General features: G+C 36.8%; 2 protein-coding genes across 8 annotated transcripts; one reads left to right on the forward strand and one right to left on the reverse strand.

Moving 5' to 3' along the window:
- The first annotated feature begins 4,965 nt into the window (after positions 1-4,965).
- On the forward strand, positions 4,966-11,428 carry LOC135639907 (uncharacterized). Of its 5 annotated transcripts, none has more exons than XM_065153908.1 (12): positions 4,966-5,233; positions 5,315-5,374; positions 5,442-5,609; positions 5,844-5,907; positions 8,003-8,247; positions 8,325-8,447; positions 8,525-8,558; positions 9,331-9,413; positions 9,686-9,742; positions 9,829-9,903; positions 10,812-10,890; positions 11,100-11,428. In XM_065153908.1, the coding sequence occupies exons 1-11, from the start codon at positions 5,030-5,032 to the stop codon at positions 10,872-10,874; spliced, it is 1,176 nt and encodes a 391-aa protein (XP_065009980.1). In that variant the 5' UTR covers positions 4,966-5,029; the 3' UTR covers positions 10,875-10,890; positions 11,100-11,428. The 5 variants fall into 5 exon arrangements, with proteins under 5 accessions (XP_065009980.1, XP_065009988.1, XP_065009990.1 ...); XM_065153916.1 differs by having other exon boundaries at positions 11,141-11,428; XM_065153923.1 differs by having other exon boundaries at positions 5,156-5,233; positions 5,452-5,609.
- Positions 11,429-12,503: 1,075 nt separating this feature from the next.
- LOC135582516 (uncharacterized) lies at positions 12,504-20,478 on the reverse strand. 3 transcript variants are annotated; one of them, XM_065153946.1, is made up of 7 exons: positions 19,743-20,478; positions 17,785-19,558; positions 17,416-17,664; positions 16,235-16,315; positions 14,594-14,735; positions 14,021-14,496; positions 12,504-12,704 (listed from the first exon to the last, which is right to left on the reverse strand). In XM_065153946.1, the coding sequence occupies exons 2-7, from the start codon at positions 19,051-19,053 to the stop codon at positions 12,648-12,650; spliced, it is 2,274 nt and encodes a 757-aa protein (XP_065010018.1). In that variant the 5' UTR covers positions 19,054-19,558; positions 19,743-20,478; the 3' UTR covers positions 12,504-12,647. The 3 variants fall into 3 exon arrangements, with proteins under 3 accessions (XP_065010018.1, XP_065010025.1, XP_065010014.1); XM_065153953.1 differs by having other exon boundaries at positions 14,594-14,732; positions 20,342-20,461; XM_065153942.1 differs by having other exon boundaries at positions 20,342-20,461.
- Between the last annotated feature and the right edge of the window lie 738 nt (positions 20,479-21,216).

Here is a 21,216-nt window from a genome sequence, read left to right on the forward strand (position 1 = left end):
GAAAATGTATCTCTGCCCACTGTTTCTGTCGGCATTAAATAACAATATACTGGCTTAAGATGCAAGACTACAAAAACAAACAAAAATCATTCACGCAGGCCTTCTGGATAACAATTTCAATGAGGTGAACCAAGTTTCTTCCCACCCAGAAATCCTACTTATAAAAAGATAACAAGTAATATATTATCTAGTTGGCCAGCATGACAGCACAAAAGGAAAGAATACCAAGGTCGATCGATGACTTCTGATTGTGGCCATATTCCCTGTAGAGGCCTGAACCACAGGCATCTTCTTTTACGAGAGACAGGAAAGGAATCAATATCAACACAGGTTAATTAAATAGCAGGAAATCGCAAGACACAGGTTATATCTTGATGAGAAATATACCTGTGACTGCTACGTCTAAAAACTTGGAATACAACAATGAAGTTCTTGTTTCAGAGCCCCTGCTGCTCGTGCTTCTGCTTCATCAAGACCAACGAGAACAAGTCCAAAAAGAAGGATGGTACCCGTTTCAAATTCCCATAAACTGTAGATATGTTTTATCAGTCTTAGATTGGTGTTGGAATAATGGTGCATAAACTGTTGTTTCCTTTTCTCTTTCTCAATGTGTTTCTTGTTTGAAATACTCATCTCTTCCATTTGCTAATCAACTGATAGTACACTAGTCTGTGCTAGGGATATGCGGAAAAAAAATCCTCAAAGATGTTAATCAAGTTTTTGAGATTTAGATTTCCCCTAAAAGCCACAAGGCTAAAACAAATTTCTAAAGCAATATTCTGTTCTATGTGATCGATAGTGAAATGAGAAGGTTTTCATATCCAAGCACTCACCGATCAAAAGATGATCAAATTTTCATTTAAGATATTTCTTTCGGTTTTCCTATAAGGTGAAGAAAACAGATTATGAAATATTGTCATATGTTGCTTCCCAGTTGCATGATAATGGTTCTAGCACTCATATCATGCACAAAACCTGTATACAAAAACTAAATCAGGAATCATCCATGCATGCTGTATCTACCAAAAACCCAGTGGTTAAAGCTGGAAGAGAGAACCAAAATCATCTTTTTAAGTAAGGCTATAGAACTAATAAAACTGTTAAAATATCCTAAAATCCTAGTGAGATGTCAAACAGATCTTATTGATTAAAATTATCAATATCAGAGCAGTTGAGAAACAAATATAAATATCACATGTATGGGACATAAGAAATGCAAGCTTACTAGACTTGTCATCATTGCAGGTTAACTATAGTGGATAAGAAAAGCATATAAACTGCAGCAACTCCAAATAATTAATGACCAAAGCAAAAAAAAGCTCAAGATTATCTAAACTTAAAAACAATCGCTAACTCTTTGGACTAGAAAGAAAAAAGTACATTTACTACTAATTGCATAACAAACTGGCATGATAATTGACCATTAGAAACAAAAAAAATTCATGAGCATAAAAACCATCAGTACTTATGGTCACAAGCAGCAAATATTTTAAATTTCCAGCCAATTTGTCTTCAGTCCCCAAAAGTAACAAATTTATACATCACTAACAGCCTAAAGTAAGAAGTAGAAAACAGTTAAGCTACATGAGTCGATTGTAAGGTACTAAGGTAGAAGCTTGATAAGTCTATAGTCAGAATAATAGCTTGATAATTCTATGATTATTCTTTAGCTTCTTAATTCAAGTGCAAAGTAACCTACTTTATGTTTAAGACTCTTATTTGTTAAGATCAAGTCTACTTAATTGATAAGTAGCCTGAGACAACTGCAAAAATGAAGCTGTATAAAACATAACAAAATTTTCCTGTAAAGAATAGTTAAATTCCTAGTGTTGCTTCTACGTCACAGTGTTTTTTCTAATTTCAAATAATGGTAAGAAACATGCAGGACACACCATGATATCCAGAAAGTGGTTAACTTCAGTAGTGGCAGCAGTGATAAAATCATCAGACTACATGAATAAAGAAAATGGTTAATGAGCAAAACAATACACAAAATTGCAGATTAAAAGATGCCAACATGTGGATCTCACCTGAACCCTTGATACTATATGTCAATGATCACCATCATCTACAGGTTGATAATGACTACAACAAAAATTCAAAATTGCAGACTAAAAGACATCTGTAAGGTGCAGCAATAACCAACAGGTATCCAGTCTTCAACCATGTGCAGAGGTTAGCCAGAAAACTCAATTAAAATAGAATTGGTAGCAGATTTTGGAAACCAGTTCAGACTAAGAAGAATAACGGAGAATGAGAACTTCCTCTTGAGTAGTAGAAAAACAGTTGTTTCTGTGGTAACAAGCAAAAAAATGTGGCTAACGTAATGAATTCACTTGATGAAAATGATAGAGAAAACAAAGCTCTAAGACATAATCCAAGCAGCAAGAATGTAATCTTGAGCAAAAATCATGTCGGACCATGCATACAAAGCGGAAATTTGAATTGGATAGTTAGAACCATACATGATTGTCAAGATTTCCCAAACGTTGCAAAAACAGCTTAAAACAGAAAGAACTTCACTAGAAAAGTTAATCTAGCCACAGAATACATGTTGACGCTGGGACCTAATGCGCCCAGCAGTACAACTTTCACACATGACATGTGGGAAGTAAATGTCTCCATCTTCAGATCATATTGAATGAACTGAAAAAGAAATCATGAGTTCAAATACTATGAAATTCAACTTTAATATGTCCATTTTCCCACAATTTAAACTGGTACCAAATAAGCATACAGTGCTTGTATAAGTCCAAGATATTATGGGATGACTCAGGACAAGCATCGCAATATTAAAAACCATCAAATATGTTTTCAACTTATGCATGCCTTGAAAACAAATGCACAACTAGAGGGATAGCAGTATGGAAATAATTTGAAGGCCTTCTGATTAACAGAAGTTACTAACAACTACGTTTATTGGCGAAATTACAAACAGAGAATTCCATGCATGATAATTCCATAAAATTCCATCAAGATCATCAAACGAACTTCTGAAACCACTTGGTAATTCACGTTGATCCAAGTTCACGATGTTCCACTTGGAGTCAAGATGCATTCTTGAACCCGAGTTCGTTCCTTTGAATTCTATCCAACTTCGGTTCATTGGAACTTGTCGTATGTACCTGTCTTTTCTTGCGTTTTTTGTTTCAATTGGCTTCAAATTAACACTTTCCTTTCGCAGCTTTGATCAGAGGATTTAGTAATCCGCTCCTGAATTCGAATAACAATAACAGAAGGGGAGGGGGAAAAGAGTTCACATTGAAGCAGATATGACTTAACCAGAAGAAACTCTTTCCGCCAGCCTGATCAGAATCCACTGTAATGTATATTTCAATGACATCCTTTTCCTTTCTACCATGATACTAATTTGGGATGATGACAAGTCCGGTTCCTCACTCCGTCCGCTAGGGTTCCGCTTTTCTGAGCGAATGAAGTGCAAAACCAAAGAAAGTCTGCCGTTGTTGATATCGTTGTGGCGATCATTTCCAAAATAGACAAACCAAAAGGCCGAACAGCCAGCAATTCCGATTCAGCGCTTCGAAAAAAGACCCAAGAACGTAAAGGAAGGCGGAGAGATGAGGGAGGACGCAAAGAAATTTTCGGTGCAGCGAGCGAAGAGATATGAGGGTCGATTGCGGCCGATCGATTCAATGCCGCATTATTAATTTGAATTGCGAGCATTTTCCATCAAAATCCCTCCCATTGTCCGTCTTCCCATTTATTTATTAGCCAGCCGTCGATGAGTAGATTTAAAATAACCACATTTTCGATTTTTCCCGATTAATACTTCTAATTTAACTTTTTTTTAATAGTATCTTTAATTTAAAAATATCTTCTAATATTTTAGTTTATCACAGTATTTTTGAACAGTTACAGTGCTTCAACTGTCATAATAAAAATACTGTAAAATAATATTATATTTTTAAACTTATAGTTATTATAAATATTATTTAAAAATAATAATAAACGGTGTGTTCAGACCTAAAATATTGGCGCACAAAAGAGGCATTTTCCAGAAAAGCCCCATACTTATGTGTTTTTCTGGGATCAATCCTCCTCTTATTTTCTCCATTTTGCTTATAGAAGTAAGTCTCTCTGTATAAAATGATAAATAAGAACCCTTATTATTTGAAAAAAGATTTTTTTTGGTCCAAACCTAGCAAACTTTTCCGAATGTTGAATATAAATATATTCCGTTTTGATAATAAAATTATTTAATCAAGTCATTCAATTTTGATTTAATAATAAAATAATATAAATATATTAAAATAACATAACTCGAGTTCAATTAATTGAAATATTTATCAGATGTTTTATTATGTATTTTGGGGTTTTATAAGATGATTTATCTAAGATATTTTTATTGATTTTGTAATAAACTAGCAAGGTATTAACATAATTTAATATAAACTTAAAATGTATGTTTCCTTTTTTTTTTTAATTTTATTAAGAAACAACAACAAAAAAACACCTGAGAACATTGTAGATGATTCAAATAATCTAATAACCTCAACCAAACTAATTACATATTTAAAAATATAATATCATAATGATCTATGAGTAATAATAATTAAATAACAGTTAAAAGAGACGTGTCTACAGTATTTTTTAGCACATCAATAATATTAACATTATAAATGAGTTAAATAAAAATATTATAACAATCTAAACTGATGAAAAAATTGACGAAAAAAATATCATTGGATTTGTGAGGGATATATTTGAGTATCGTTCCAATTAAAAGGATACCATTCGAAAAATCCTAAAAGAGGGAAAATAAAAAATAAAAAGAGACTGTTGGAGAATCACCCTTAAATATATTATTATTAATTATGATTATATATATATAATAAGTTTCGACTGTATAATTAAAAAGTTGCAATGATCAATATGTAAATTCACATTTAATTTTCTTTATAATTAGCGCTGTCAATTATTGGTCGCCGGTGTAATAATCGGATAAACCCCCTGCGAGGCCCAAAGGTATTCATTACTATCGCGATTCTTCGGCGTTCTGTTCGTCTCGATGGAAGCCGCCGCGCGGGGAACGATCACCTCCCTCGAAACCCTCTTCCCACCCGATGAGGCGCAGAAGGCGGCGCGGCGGGTGGAGGAAGCCATCGCCGACCGCCGGAACGAGCTCCTCGGCGTCCAGGGCTTCGTCTCCGACAACTCCTCCCTCATCAATCTCGTCCGCACCCTCCCTGAGGAACTCTCCCACGATATCATGGTAAGAATCCCGCTCTTCCTCCTCCTCTTCTCATACTTCCATCATCACCGCCCTTGATTTTGAGGCCGGATTCATCCATAGGTCCCTTTTGGGAGTGCGGCGTTCTTCCCGGGCCGCCTCGTACATACCAACGAGTTTCTGGTATAATCTTTGTTCTTCTCATTTGCGAACAGTATCTGTCGCACGGGGGTTGATTTCGTGGTTTTAGGTGTTATTAGGAGAGGGGTATTATGCAGAGCGGACGGCAAAGCAGACGATGGAGATTTTACAGCGGAGGGGGAAGGCATTGGAAGGTCAGGTGGAGTCTTTGAAGGCTACGATGGTGGATCTTGAGGCCGAGGCCAAGTTCTTCGATTCCACAGCCGCAGAGGCTGCTGTAAGTACTTGCTGATTGATAGTTTTTGTTTACTGGATGAAGGTTTCTTCTTTTCACTTGTAACCCTTTCTCCAATAGTATTCTGTCCGTTATGTGATTACGGTTTGTCTGAAGTCATGAAGTTTAAGGGATAGTATAGGCTGTTTAGAAAATAAAGATGCTGAAGCTACTGAGTCGTGATAGATTTGGTTTTACTTTGGATACTTATATTTTCAATTTTTCCCCCTTTTACAGGAGGGACTTGTAGAGATAAGAGAGGAATATGTTGAAGAATCTGAGAAGAAGGCTCCTGGATCAGGTACCAAGCTCCATTTTCATCTTCTACCCCATCACCCATTGGATGACAGCACAGAGAACATAAAACTGTAACAAGACAGCACATTTTTTCTAATTCTCATTTGAGTAAAATTAACTGACTACTTATTCCACTTAAACTTGAATTTTTCAATCATGAAATATGGACAGCATTAATTAACTGATGGGCTTCTGCTTAGTCTGGATGATTCACACTTATTTTGGGAATTTCAATTCCACTTTGATTTTTTTTTATAATGAAAAACAAATAAATAAAATGCCATGGTCTTCTCCTTAGACAGAAGACTGGGCTGGAAGTGGGATAATTTTTAGGGTTTTTATTAGCAAAGAAAAGAACTGGGTAGTAAGCCTGGTTCACGGGGCATACTGGAGGTAAAGCCTAGTTTCATTCCACATACGAACTAGCATGTGCTAGGCACTATGTACCAGTCTTCCCAGTTTGTCAAACAATCATAATATGTATTTTCATAGCAAGGAAAAGGAAAAAATTAATGAAGAACTAATTCATTTGGAACTCATTTGCATGGAACCTTCTGACCTTCTGTCATGTGTTCTAGCCTTGTAGGAGTTGCAGATATGATATTCCAAATTGATATGTAGGTGTAAATTAGGTAGAAAGGTTTAGAAAGTTGGGTCAAATGATGTTTGTGGTGGGTAACAGCTGATTTGGAGCAATGAGAAAGACTAAGGTTTGGGAAAATTAAAGTTCAGTTGGTTTGAGTTCAGTTGCTTTGTTGGACGGATACAAATGTGGATATTTACTCTATGACTTGTTGATAAGTAGATGACGTTGGAAATGGGAATAATGGGACTGGGAAGACTTCACATGTAAGTATGGAAGTTGCTGTATAAAGATTGGCAATCAGATATTTATGAGGTTCTTAAAATAAGTAGATGCTGCATACAGCAAGGTTCATCTTGGGTCCAGATTGAATTATTTTGGTCTAGAACTTGAGTCTGAATGTTCAAATGAATTACTAAGCATCCTTTATTGGCCCATTTGACTGAATTTTTATGTTACATAGTATGGATCATGTGCTTTTCATCATTTCACTATCCCTTATGTTTCTAGGTGACATTTAATTTTGAAGATCATTGTTCGGCTTTTACTTCTAAGTAAACGGCATAACTTACATGAGCAGAGGACTAGCTTTATGCCTATTATTTGGAGGGAATTGGGCCAAACAACTCTTATTTGCTATCATAAATTCTTGGATGTTAAATTGACATATATGGACATCTTTCTTCCACAGAAAAAAGGGAAGGAAGCATTGTACTCCCATGTTCCATTCATGTTATCTATAAGGATTGTGGTTTCAGGTATCAGACCTGTTTCGGTGATATGGTCAGACCGGTATCCTGGTCAATACCGATGTATTATGTGTTGGTACACTAGTACATACTGATGTTTTGGAGAGGAAAAAAAGGAACAAAAAGAGGGAGGAACGGTGGAGGAAGAGGAGGAGAAAGGAACAAGAAGAGGAAGAAGTGCAGGAGGGAGGAGGAAGAAGCTCAAGAGCGAGGAAGACGCAAAGAAGGAGAGGAGGAAGAGGAGACAAGGCAGACCCGTGTGCGCAGTGGAGGTGTGCGGGAAGGTTGTCGCGGAAGAGTGTGTGGCATTGTGCATGGAGGTGGAGGTGTGTGGTGTGGTGTACATGGGAAGTGACACACACGAGAAGATTAGGGTTAGAGTTACAATAATTTCCCTTTTATATGGGTGGACCGGATCGAGAGCGGTCCATGTACCGCTACACATCCAAACTGGTACTTACCGCATACCGGTCCGGGTGAAACGTCAATCATTGGTTATCTATACTTATGGAAGATGATAAATGTAGCATTTTTAGATCTATTCTTAGATGTAAGTACATTTTGATATTATATTAATTGTTGCTTTATCAGTAAAATATCTGAAGTTTTAGCTGCTCTTTTTTTTTCTTTTTTTTTTGTGACTCATTCTGGACTTTTAACCTTATGTGCTGCATAGAAAATAAATATCTGCTCTTGCAAGGTTTCATATATATAGGTTTTTGTTGAAACCTCAGCATTGTCTAATATTCAAGGTCTGGCAAATTCAGATTCTTTAGACTCCAAAAGAGATGATATGCAAATGCCTGATGAAGATGAGGAATATGCTCGAATTATGGCAAGGCTAGATGAACTTGAAAAGGAAGAACTAGAAGATGGAAGTACTTCAGATGATGATAATGAGGAGAACTTGGCTGGTGATGAAGTTGAGGATGATGAAACTGGAGATGAAGATGAGGATGCTGAGTCCAGTTCTAGTTTCTCCACATCAGATCTTAAACATGAGATTTTGGAGGTGATCTGAAATAATAAAATAATTCATTTAAGACTTGAATTCAAAGTGGTTAGCTATACTTTATTGTCTGGTTACAGATAAAACACAAGTCAGAACATCCAGTACAGAAAGCTAGAGGTCAAGGTCAAGAAATGTTAGGCTCAATTGTTTCCAAACAGATTGGAGGCATCACTGAACAACCACTGACCGACCAACCATTTGTGAGCAAACACTGTATCTATTTAACTGTGTATATGCACATTTTTTTTATAATTGGATTTATTTTTCTTCACTGCAGAGTGGGGATTCAAAAATGCAATTTCCAGCTGTAGGTAAGTTTTTTAACATTATGTACATGCCATGGATTGTTATTTTTGTTATTAGTTTATACACAGCCATTGTGATAAGATGATCTAACCGGCTACTATTATTTACTTCTTTTGCATAGTCCTTTTATGTTCAAATCGCAATTTTAATTCCACCATCACATAAAATTTCTCAATATAAGTACTGAGTATAGTTTCAAAGACATCATATGTTGTAACTCTGTTTGTTGACATTCGAGTATTTCACCATGTAAAGAAAGTAGAAACTTATAGTTATTCCTTTGTTGCAAATTGAGTCTAAAGCTTTGTTAAAATATTGTTGCAAGGAGAATCTAAAACTTCTAGTCAGTCTAATCCTGTGGCTTGCTATTAGCTTATTAAGTGAAGAAGTTGCACCTGTGCATGACCCAGTCAGTTGTGGTCAACTTGGTAAAGCTTAAAGTACAGATAAATGAATAATTTATCTGACAAATGACAATTTTCTGTATATATTAAGTTATTAACAAAGATATGCCATGAATTTTATCTTTGATTATTTTATGGCTTGACATGTATGGTTGCAAAAATGCTTAGAAAGCTGTTTCTAAGTGGTTAGCGTGTCTGAAAATGAAATTTGTTAAACTCAATCTATGGTTGAACCAGATTTGATCTAGTGTCTCACATATTTCCTAACTATATGATTTCTATTTTCTACAAGACTTTCATTTTCTTATATGCAAACAGTGAGGAGAGAATGAGATTGGATCCTTATTCTCTAGTGTTTTATCTGTTTATCCAGCTCATTCTTTAAGCAACAGTGGACAGTCTATCAGCAAAGAGGTGTCTTCATCTGATGCGAAGTTCTCTTTCTCAAAGATTGAGGTATGATTCTAGTAGCAACTCTTGCTTTATTATCTATTATCTTATTGTAGATTAAATGTGAAAACCATATTCAATGGTGAAATTGATTTATTCCACTAATCCATGATTTTTTGGTGAGGTCTGTTATGACCCCTTCACTTAAGTTTTATGTCATAGTGCTTGCAACTACAAGATATTTTGTGTAGCAATAGGAAATATTAGTTTTTTGTATGCATATATATACTTATCAGCTCATAGGGAATTTGATGACTGATCGCTGAGAATCTTTGCAGGATTCTTCCAACAGTACTTCAAGACAAATTTCTGATCGGGTCTCAAGTGGTCATAAAGTCTGTTACTTATCCACCATATGCCGTGGCTGTTCATCACTCATTTCTATGATCTTTTATTTGGTGCTCTGATTTTCCATATGCAGGCTTTCACGGGCTCTATCATCGAGCATGATCTTGGTCTTCCACCCATCCAGTCAGCTAAAAGTAACCTGGGCCAGGTATGCTGATGCAACAATTTTTTCACTGAAAGGTTACAGGTATATGATAGTTATATTGCATAATTCACGTATGTTAAGTCAATTACTGAAAGAAATAAGACAAATGTGGTACAGATAAGACACTGAAAAATATTTGATTGGTTATAGTATGATGTCCTGAACAAATGACACAAAAGAATAACTATAAAAATCATATGTCCATTAGAACCATTTATCCATTTCGCCCATGATAAAGAGATTAACATTTAAGAAAAATAAAATTTGCCCAAGTATCCACAAAATCCTGGTCTTGTTAATACTTTTTTTGAAAATAAAAAAATTGAGGAAGTGTCCAAGTTGCAAGTAATGAATTCTGTTGCCAACACGGGTTTGGCTTCTTTCCAATAAAAACAGATGGGCGGTAAGTCCTGTTGTCTACAAGTTGAGGCATGGATCTTTATTTTAAAAGCCTGATGGATGCATAAAACACCTTGAACTGGAAATATATGGTAATATAGTATCCAAACTTTGTCAGCATGCCTCTGTATCAGATACAAGCAGCTTAAAGTATTTATTTTTCATAAATGGAAAATGCTATCTCTAGACTCTTTTTGAGATCCTTGATGATGCAAGCTATCTGCACACAAGTTTTGTCCGATAGGAAAAATATATATATTATAATAATGGCATAGCCCATAATTTGGTATCTCTCTTCCATAAAAAAATGGTTTAACCTGGGGAAATAATGCATGATTTCACAACCATTTACTATAGGAACTTTTTGCACTCATACCATCATTTCCTAGCTCAGTTTTATACCACCATATCCTGCCTCTTTATGTCATTTGCAGAGATGTTGATTTCATAAATACTTGGTCGTTGATACGCATAGTCCATCCTAAAATTTAATTAAATAATCATGTTTGTAGGCCTCTGTTTCAAGTTCTTCGAAGCCAGTTTCAAGATTCAAGATGCAGAAGGGCAATCGTTAGTATGTGACCTGCCCTGGTAAGTTTTCCATTCTTGGTTGCAACTTCATTTCTGCAGTCATAATTTTCCTTTACAAGCATCTCCTTTTCATAATGTGCGATTAATCCTAGTTTTTCTTTATTGAGTGAACAAAAGAAAATTGACGAGGGTTTGTTTCCTGTTAACATGCAGTCCATAGTGTTCTTTGATTGAGTTTGATTTCTCATCTTATCAATGGTTCTTCCCAGTCCCTGTAGGTAGATGGATGAATGTGTTTTGATTTCAACAGACATGGGTACAGGCGTACAGCCAAAGAGGAGTGCAACCTACTGAAAATACCATGAATGTTACGAGGTAGGCTTCCGCTTGAATCACTTTTGGCCATTGTATTTTGATTCTTGTAAGTCATGGTGGGAGGAGGCTTTGTGTTGGTGCCATGTTCTTTAACTGTTGTGCAGAATCAAATATGTGGAGTCAATTGAGAGAGTGCTAAAAAGTTAAATTTGTAACTGAGACTTACTGGCTTCAATTTGTAATTAGCTTCCTAACTAAATGTTAAGTTTAGGTCATTTGACTATATTTCAAATTAACAAAAATTAAAGGGTGCAAGGAATGTTAGGATGTGGGCTCCTCTATTCGCACTGCAAACCCATTTGCAAGGAATGTTTGGCTTTGTTTCGATATATCGATATGGTCGATCGAATCAGTATGTTGTTAAAATAAAGTGTTTCTTACTTCCCTTCATGATTAAGGGTTTTGATGATATGATTTCCTTTTTGTCAATCGGGTCTTTTTGAACGATTCGCTGAGGGGACAACTTCACAAGCTCTCGCGAGTCGCATAACATCCCCATGGATTTGGGATTCGATGTGAGCCTTCCGTGTGACAATTTAAACCCCCCCCCCCCCCACCCCACGCCCCCAACAAAATAATAATAATAATAAATTATCAGCAGTTCATCCATACCGCAAAAATTCATGGTACAAATATCATCAGACCCGTATCGAATCCAAAGATGTCATTGCTCATCATATCAACAAAATAAGATGCCTGCCTCGATTCCTGATTATCGAACCCTTAAAACAAAATATCCGATGGAGATCACTCTCTTGATTATCGTACCCTTGAAAACTTGGGATCGAGCATTCTCTTGGAGAATGCAACAGTGTATTATAGCGATACATATCAGCCCATCCCTCGTTCCCTTGTACCTCGAGACTTGGATTGATTGTTAGTAACCGTAATCATCAAGACAATCTACTTTATTCTCTTCATTTTTCACTCTCAATATCAGTCCATCAATATATTCAACAGCCTTACCATAAGATCATGAACACTACATCAGATCAAGTGAACACCATAGTCCAAACCTCATCATCGAGCACGATCCATTTTTCACTCTCAATATAGAAGGATCACTTTCAATTCTGATGGACGCTCCATCAGATCCAAATGAACACCATAGTCCAAATCTCATCACTGAGGACAGTGGATCAACTGCCACAATGTCTCCTCGATTACACAAGGGAGTCAAAATTGACGTCACCAGGACTCGAGCAGCACGCTGAAGGTGAACTGTGCAGTCTACCTACACCCATCTCCAGTGTTACAAGCAGTTGCCAAAACAAATCATCAGCCAACACAACACAGCAGGACCGGAGAAGATCTACGTACAATTTTATTCATCAAAGAAAGAAAATTCTGTACAACATGGGGGGATGAGGTGACTGAGGTGGTCAGTGGTATGTACAGTTTGTTTGCCAGGGAATGCCCGAGGAGGCAAACAAGAAGCTTTGTCAATTGCTCAAGTCGAAGTACTTTGGATCTGCTGGAAAGTGGTGCTCCACCCGCAACTATAACAAGTCATATCATCAGTGAACACAGTTTAGAGACCAAATCTAGAGGAAATACAGCGTTTCCCACTGCTTAAAGTTATGCCTGTAACTTAAGTCGGTAAAACAGATGCAAAAAAAGCATCGGATGACAACCAACCAACTAATAAAGTATCACAATTTATTAAAGATGTCCGATTCTAGAGTTTCAAGAAGCTAGAGATGTTTGAATTTTAACGATGTTTGGGCTATACCACTTTGGTCTAATCATGAGGACAAACAAGCAGAGATCTGCCACAAAACATAGAAATCACAGGAAATGCAGTCATAGAGACCCCTTATAGTGGTCCTTGCAACCACTTCAAGAATATCAGATGTTGACTTCGACATCATAAAAATCCTGAATAATAGCCCTTGCAAGAATTTCAAGAACATCACTCATCCGCCTACCTTGCTTCACTCAGCTCACTAGTCGCTCTTATAACAACTCACTAAGGATAACTTCAAGCAACGACATGCTGCATTGACCTAGTCAACATCGCACAAAAACTGACAGTAGATACACTACTACTAAAGAACCAACATTCTTGATTCTTCCCATTGAAGATTTAATCACAACCCTTATAACAGGTAAAAATGCAAATGAAAAAAAAAACTGAAGACCTAAAGAAAAATGAAATGTATATCCTCCATCACTTGATGTGGAAGATCTCACATCACAGTGCTCAACTTTTTTTATTTGAGAAAAAAAAAGAAATGCATATCCTCCAAACTATGATCAGGAGTGTCAAGTGCAAATTCAAAAGAGAGAGAGAGAGAGAGAGAGAGAGAGAGAGAGAGAGAGAGAGAGAGAGAAAACAATAAGAACGAAACCAAACAATCCAATCATGCTGATTGCACTCTCATTATATGACGTTAAACTATCTTATAAAACAAGAATCTGTCGACTGAAAACTCACTACCTATTTTCAGCAGCAACATGAAATGTGTAAACCCAGCCCAACAAGCTCATCAGATGCATTCCAACTATATGTAAATGTTATGGCAGATCATCGAGTCATGCAGGATTCAACTTTATGGGAGGTTCATCTGATAGTAAATATGTCATGGAAGCAAATTGTCCAGTCTGAAATTCATTGCTTGTTTATCAATTTAAAGGAAAAGGAACGAACAGGATTATCAATTACGAGGATTTTGTGATTTATGCACAAGACTAGTTTTCTCTACTGTCTAAGATAGCATAAAGACAATGTAAAGAAACCAATGACATTAACAATGTTAACCAAAAACAAAATTGCAGTATGTACACGACTTTTTTTTCAGTTCATACTTCATACCTTGCCCTCATCTGTATCTGAGTGCCGTTGAGGAAACACAACCCTGAGATCATTATACAAATAGAATCGACGCCCTCCCATAGTTTCTATATTGTTTGTTATGGGGACCGAATCAGGGTCAGATTTGCATCTCTGTAGTGACTTGGATGATTTTCTAGTGGAGAGGCACAGAAAGCGCAGATGAAGTGCGTAACGGAGAGCACCAGAAGTATTATCATTGACCTTCAAAGAGCTATGAACAGATTTTGTGCTAGCTAAACGGCACATATCTATCTGACAACAATTACCCTCTTCAATTTTCTTATATTGGTTACTCTTGTTGAGCCCACTGTTATCTCTAGAGTCCATGACATAATTAAATCTATTTGGTAATCCATGAAAGTCCCCAGATGAGAACAACTCTGAGCTTCTCTCCTTTGTGCTTCGTGATTTAGTAGCTGATTCACAGTGTTGAGTTTCATCATTACGCACACAACCTGAAAGCATGACAAACATCATTCTTAGTTAGTGATCAATTTCTCAAACTATGGATATCATGGAATAGACAAATTAAACTTTAATAAGCAGACTTGCCATAACACTCTCCATGGCCAGTTTCACTGGACTTTGCCATAGTAATACAAGCTGCTTCAATGTTATGGTTGTCGGTTCCTTTTGCCAGATTAGTTGAGGATTCATAAGAAGCAAGAGTGGCCTTCTGACGTAAGAATGTCTGCTTCAATTTATGTCAATAGAACAAATATGTATTACCATTGTTTTAAAATCGGTATAAGACAACTGTAGTTCAGCTGAAGCTTTCAACGAACACGATAAATAAAGATAAGCATGATACCATCACATCTTCCATGTGGCTCTCCAAACTAACTAGCTATGTGCATGTTTCCCATAACAAAATTTTGACAATTCATTCTACCTATCACATATTGCAACATAGACAGGAAATAAACATGCATATATACCTCCCATGCAACATAAATGGAAAATTAATCATGTAGTTTATGCCAACTAGCTGGGGTTCACTGTTATCTTGTTGTTTTAGGTTCTAAAATATTGTGGTCATTGCACCAAAACAGGAAAAAAAAAAAAAAAGAAGCATCAACATCCGTCAGAAGAAAAAGGAAAAGAAGAAAAAGTTAAGTATTGACTGTTGATATGAAATGAACAGTTTCACTATAGAAATAAACATATTCCAAGAAAAGACATCTTGAAATTGCAATAAATATGCACATTTCAAGGTTCACAATTTCCCATACTTCTATAGTTGGTATGTGTTATCCATGAAAACTGGGAACGCTGTAGCAGTGTCCTGAGAGTTTCTTGTTATTTACTAAAATCTCAGCTAAACAAGCAGACTGGATAAAATTAAGAAATTCAATGTTGCATTGTAGAAGAGAAAAAGTGAAAGGTGCTGAAAACTCTGGTTAAGCTCCTAAAAGACACATGACAAATAACTACTTCCTATGCTTTTTTATACTTGAGATAAGAACTAAAATATAACCATTTCTGTGTATGCGTAGCTACCAGTGCTACATGGACTCAGCCACCCTGAGAAGCTATGTTGATTGTTGAAGGTGTCTCTGCATTTCCCCAAATGAAAGAAATCAGGCTCACTCATAACACCATTCCATATTAAGTGACATAAGAATGGATATAAGTAATTTTCTTCATAATTCGCATGCTTCTCATGAACTTTGCTGTCAGATATTTTTAAGTCTTACAAGTCACAACATAAATATCATATTATCATCGGTAGACTAACAAAACTCCTCACATTTATGTCAAAACTACAGTTGCACCCTTCTAGTTTCAAAATCTAAGTTTACATTCCTCAAATCTACAAAATTCAGTCCACATATTTGTACTAGAAAGATGCCACTGTGATTTCGAGGACCAGCTTCTGAAAGATTTCAGGGTTGTCAAAGAATATAACAAAGTTAGAAGGACATAAACATAATTTTGACACAAGTACATCTAAAATGTTATTTATTGTTTTTTTATTCTTTTTACAATCCCCTCTGTCACCTTGTTAATCACACAGTTTGATACACATATTATCTTGTTTATATCCATGAAATACTAATAGCAAATAAACAATTGAAGGAACTAGACCGCAACAAAATAAACAAATTGGTCCATAATGTTGCTTATATGTCATCTTATAGCATAACAAATGTAAACAAGGAGCGCATACACTAAGCAGTGAAATACCCATACCTTTGTTCCTGGAGGCATGTCACTCAAATCATAGTTGCAGAAAAAAGTGTGGAGAGGGGTCATCTCAGGATTGCTAAGGACCTATCAAAACCAACAAAAGAGATTCATCAAGTAGATACATAAAATTATGTAAATGCATATTAGATAATCTGTATTAATTATGGCTGGATACAGGTACATGACTGTTAAAACGGCAAAGAGGTAGGCTAAAGAAATTTCAGAAACATCAGCTATCGGAAGTCCATGACCAAAAATATTAACACGAAACAGGGTAATGCATCATTAACATGAAAAAGGAATGCTAAACATACTTAAGCACGTAAGTGAATATGTTAGCATGGCACTATGTAAATGACAACTTGAGCAAGTGGCAATCCTTGCCCTATTACAATATCTCTAGTTATAAAATTTCTGAAATGGTTCTGTTGTTTATTAGGGATTCCAACAAATCATCCACTATTATCTTCTAAGGTGTATAACATAGATTATGCCACCAAATTGTACTTATTCCCTTTCAGACAGGTGATGATTGGTCTTCCATCCTATTGCTAGTCATTTTTACCTAGAATGTCGTTGGTAGTTATCAAAATGATAGAACAAAAGAACATATATGTAAGGAAAAAACATAAAATCAACACCCTCAACATTAACCTATGCAAAATATAAGATAACATATTTACCTAGAAAGTTCTTGCTAGTTATGAAAGTGAAAGAAGAAAAAGAACATAACACAGTTTATCTTAATTGATAAGTGAGGGAAAAAAAATCTTAGAGAGAGGAGTGACTAGCAAATTGCAACACATTCAGATTTTTAGATGAAAATCAAGTGTGGCTGACAGGAAAGATCCCAACTGGTCTATATTGATACCTAAATGCAGCCAAGACGCTTCTAAAGCTAAAAAGAAAGTCCCGCTTGTCTTTTGCAAGCATCTACAGGCAAGAATTCCCCTGAAGTACATACATCTTTTCTTTGTTACATGAACATCTCAAATTTGAACAAGTTTACTTTTACAAACTTAACCATGATTAGCACTAATAACTACAATAACACGCTGTTCACAATGGTAAGTAAATATGTTGTACTTAAAGACAAGTACCATCAGTTGTCATATCATAACAAAATCAACAATCCTAACTTACTTGAGAAACAACAAAATTTTGAAGGCCAAGAAACCAAATACCAGTTGTATGCGTCCTTTCATAGGAATGCGCAACCGACTTTTTGCTACTCCAGAATCGTTGCTCAGGCTTCTTGTTAATTTTGGGCCTCTACACTTACTAGAAGGCAAGGCTCCAGCAAGATCAATTGATGCATAGTACAACAGTGAGCTATCATTATCAACACTCATCACAGAGAAAGGAAGTTTCTGAGATGGTGGTGAAAAATTACCACCAGTGATGTTTAGTACAGCCAGAAAACCATTGAAGCTCTGCAAACAATTGGAAGAAAGAACCAGACAGGTTAAATACAATTGCTTGTATATTGCCATCGTAGAAAGTTGAAATCAATTAGCCATCAAGGTGAATGAAACAAAGATCTGATCTCATACCTGACAGACCTTCCCAGATGAGAATCGACCAGATATGAGAGATTCTTCAAAGGAACCAACTAATGACCTCCTCACAGGCACCATGCTTGAGCCTCTTATATGATTCATGCAATGAGGTGCAGGCACAGACTTAGGACCACCATTCCAGCCCTTATGGCCTCTACCAAAAGCTGTAAATGTATCCATCTCATCATGTAAAATGCTAGGTTCTTCAAATGTACTTGATGCCCTGAAATCAACATCTTCAGGCAAGAACAATATTTCAGTTCTGCTTCCACCATTTGAACCTTCAATGCCCTTCAGAACTGAAAAGTCACTTTCAATATCCTTCAGGATGTTCCTCTGGACTCCTGGATTTTTCATTCCTCTAGACCATCTAGGACCGAGAGGGGACAACGAAAAAGGTGTTGAGAGTACCTTCTCTGGAGATACGACTATTGTTCCAGCAAAAGGTCTTAGCTTATTTTTTTGATCAAGCCCTCCTACAGATAAACAACGAGAATAAGAACAATCCTTGTTATCAAAAACAGGCCCATCACTTAAACCATCAAAAGTCAATACATTGGCATCTGATAAACTGTGCAGATTTGAGCATTTTGAAAGAGGCCAGTCTGGATTTTTTTCAACTACTCCAACATTCGGTTTCTTATGATCATGTGAAGAGAACAGACTATGATTTCCACTCAAGCCACAGAAATCGAGCTGAGTATTAACAGAATTGATGTCTAGCAAATCACCATGGAACTGCTTCCTGAGTGTACTGTTCAGAGGAGACAACAAACGTTTCCGTGGTTGCAGCCCATGGGAATCATTTGATAAATTAGACTTGTCAAGGGCCATAGAAGAATTAATTTGTTCTACTAGTACATTATTAAAACCATTAACAGAGGAACCCAGCTGGCCTGATCCGAAACCAACAACCCTAACTAGAGGCTTCTGAATGCTGTGACAGAACTTAGGTGTCAACTTGTCATTTGCACTATTGGTGTCAAACTTCAGACCTTGAAGCTCTACAGCTGCACCATTGGAATTTCTATGTTCCAATAGCCAATCCATTTCTTCTGAGTTTTCCAAGGTGGATTTTCTCTGAAAATCACAGATAGGTGAATATGAAAAATCTCCTGCGCTGTTACAATTTGTGCTTCCTGCATGAAACCCATCCAAGTCGCAGCTGCTAACACCGTAACATCGAGGCAGAGATGACACGAATGTGCTTGGTGATCTTGCTTCTCCATCATCTTCTTCTGGCAGTACCTGAGGAAAACCCATTGTTGCAACGTATAGGTGCCTAAACTTGACTCTTCTTTACCTTCTCTTATTGTTTCCTCTAAATGCTGGCTGCTGACTCAGTGTTATCACCCTCAAGGAACATGCCTATTCATCCAGCCACATAATAGTACTTCTGCATAACTAATCAGAGGAATTAATTTCCTCATGAGCTTCCCTAACAAGTCTAATTCCACACCCACATTATCCAGTCCTATAAAGCTTATGAGCAATATGACGCAAAGCCAAATACTAATCTACACTTCCACTGCGACTAGTCAGGTGTAGGTGAATTATGGTACATGTGATGCCTTAAAATCAACAATTTAGCACACTCCAATACCATGGCCCTAAATTTACCAACAATGAAATCCATGTAGGACTGGTATCAACAACCGGGAGAGAATACTCAGCTATCGAAAGGAATCGGTAGGGGGATGAGCATTCAACTCTAACTCAGCAGAAAGGTGTTGCTGATTGGAAGGTATCAAAAAAGACAATCAAGATCCTGAAAGAGAAAAGCATAGCAGATGAGAAAACAACTTCAAGACTGTTTCTGGAAGAGCAATCAATGCAGAAAATTTATAACAGTCGAAATATATGATACGCGTATAACAGAATCAAGATTGTTAATTTAGGTTAAGTGAAGAATATTTGGGAAATAAAAAAGGAATGCATTCGATGAAGAGTACCACAGGAACCCTTTTCCCATGTTTTTCTTCACCTTAGGAACCAAAACCATAACAAATTACTTTCTGCATCTCCAATAGATCGAAAGGGGGTAAAAAAAAGGGGGGGGGGGGAGGGGGATGAAGAAGGTGGGAACACAGCACTAAGTACAACAAATCCTCGAGAAATGATCGACAACCTTCATCCCACAATAAAAGATCGAAATGCAGAGTAAAAAAAGACTTAGTTTACCAATTTGGCTTATTTATAAATAAAACAGAAAAATAAACACACACGCACCAAAAAAAAAAAAACATCATCAATCACACACAACAAATTAGGGACAAAAATAGGTCATCCCCAACTTTATGATCCCATCCAAGAAAGGCAAAGGATTGAAACAGAAATTAAACGCCTCGTTACACAACATAAGATCAAAAGGGGGAACAAGAAAGAGGAAAAATGATGTGAAAAGAAGAAGAATAATCGATCAAAACAAGAGTAAGACACGCATTCATTTCCCCCTTGGCCAACGCCGTATCCACCATCTCACTCCAACAATCCCAAGAAGATGAGGCAAAACATGGTCGGATAGTTCCAAGATCGAGACGAATCCACCGACCTTACGATCGGAGGCATTAGCGATTGCCTCTCGAGCTAAAATTCCCATTCACTCACGCATGAAATCAGCAGAAATTCCACGTTCAAGAAGCCCCAAACGGATTGCTCTCCCTCCCCACCCCCCCCCCACCCTCTTCTCCGCTCCCATCCCCCTCCGTATATATACAGGCTTTATCCAATATTGTAATTTCAGGTCACTCGCCGGTTAAAAGTAGACCGTTTATATATTCTTTTTTTATTTTATTTTATCCCAACAATAAATATAATTAATTTAAATAACAAAAATTAAATTAAATTTTCCTGGGCCATCAAATCGACACCTTAAATCGTTTTCACCTGCGAGTCTTGTGACCACGCGTTGCTCCTGCGGGACCCACCGCCGGCTCCACTTGGAAAAAGAGGAAGGTTCATGAGACGCGCAGCGACTCAGTTAAATGAGCCGACTCCAATTTTTGGTTTGAATCTATTACTTTACTGTGACGCCTATCTCAATCTCAACCATATGGAATCCAGTCTCGAGGTTTCAAATGTGAGTCTAGTCAAATCGACTCGGACGCTCGCCCTATCGAACTAAGCACACAAAATGAGAATCACCGAATAAGTATGTCATATGGTCTGAATCAAGTTAAATTAGTAGGGTTGATTAAGAATCTTGTCTAAATCACTCTTATCCTAATCCAATTAAGTCGAATAGTTTAGATGAATTGGGATGGCTTAGATCAAATCAAGCCTCGAATCTCTTATAATAATTCTTAATAATGTATCTAATCCCAAAGGTTCGACAGATTCGAATGCCACCCGAGTCAAGTCACACCGCCTCACAAACTCGATTATACTAAACTTTACGTGCCTATAAGATGAGAATCATCAAATGTT

Source organism: Musa acuminata, chromosome BXJ1-4 (assembly GCF_036884655.1).
Source record: "Musa acuminata AAA Group cultivar baxijiao chromosome BXJ1-4, Cavendish_Baxijiao_AAA, whole genome shotgun sequence".
NCBI classification, from domain to species: domain Eukaryota; kingdom Viridiplantae; phylum Streptophyta; class Magnoliopsida; order Zingiberales; family Musaceae; genus Musa; species Musa acuminata.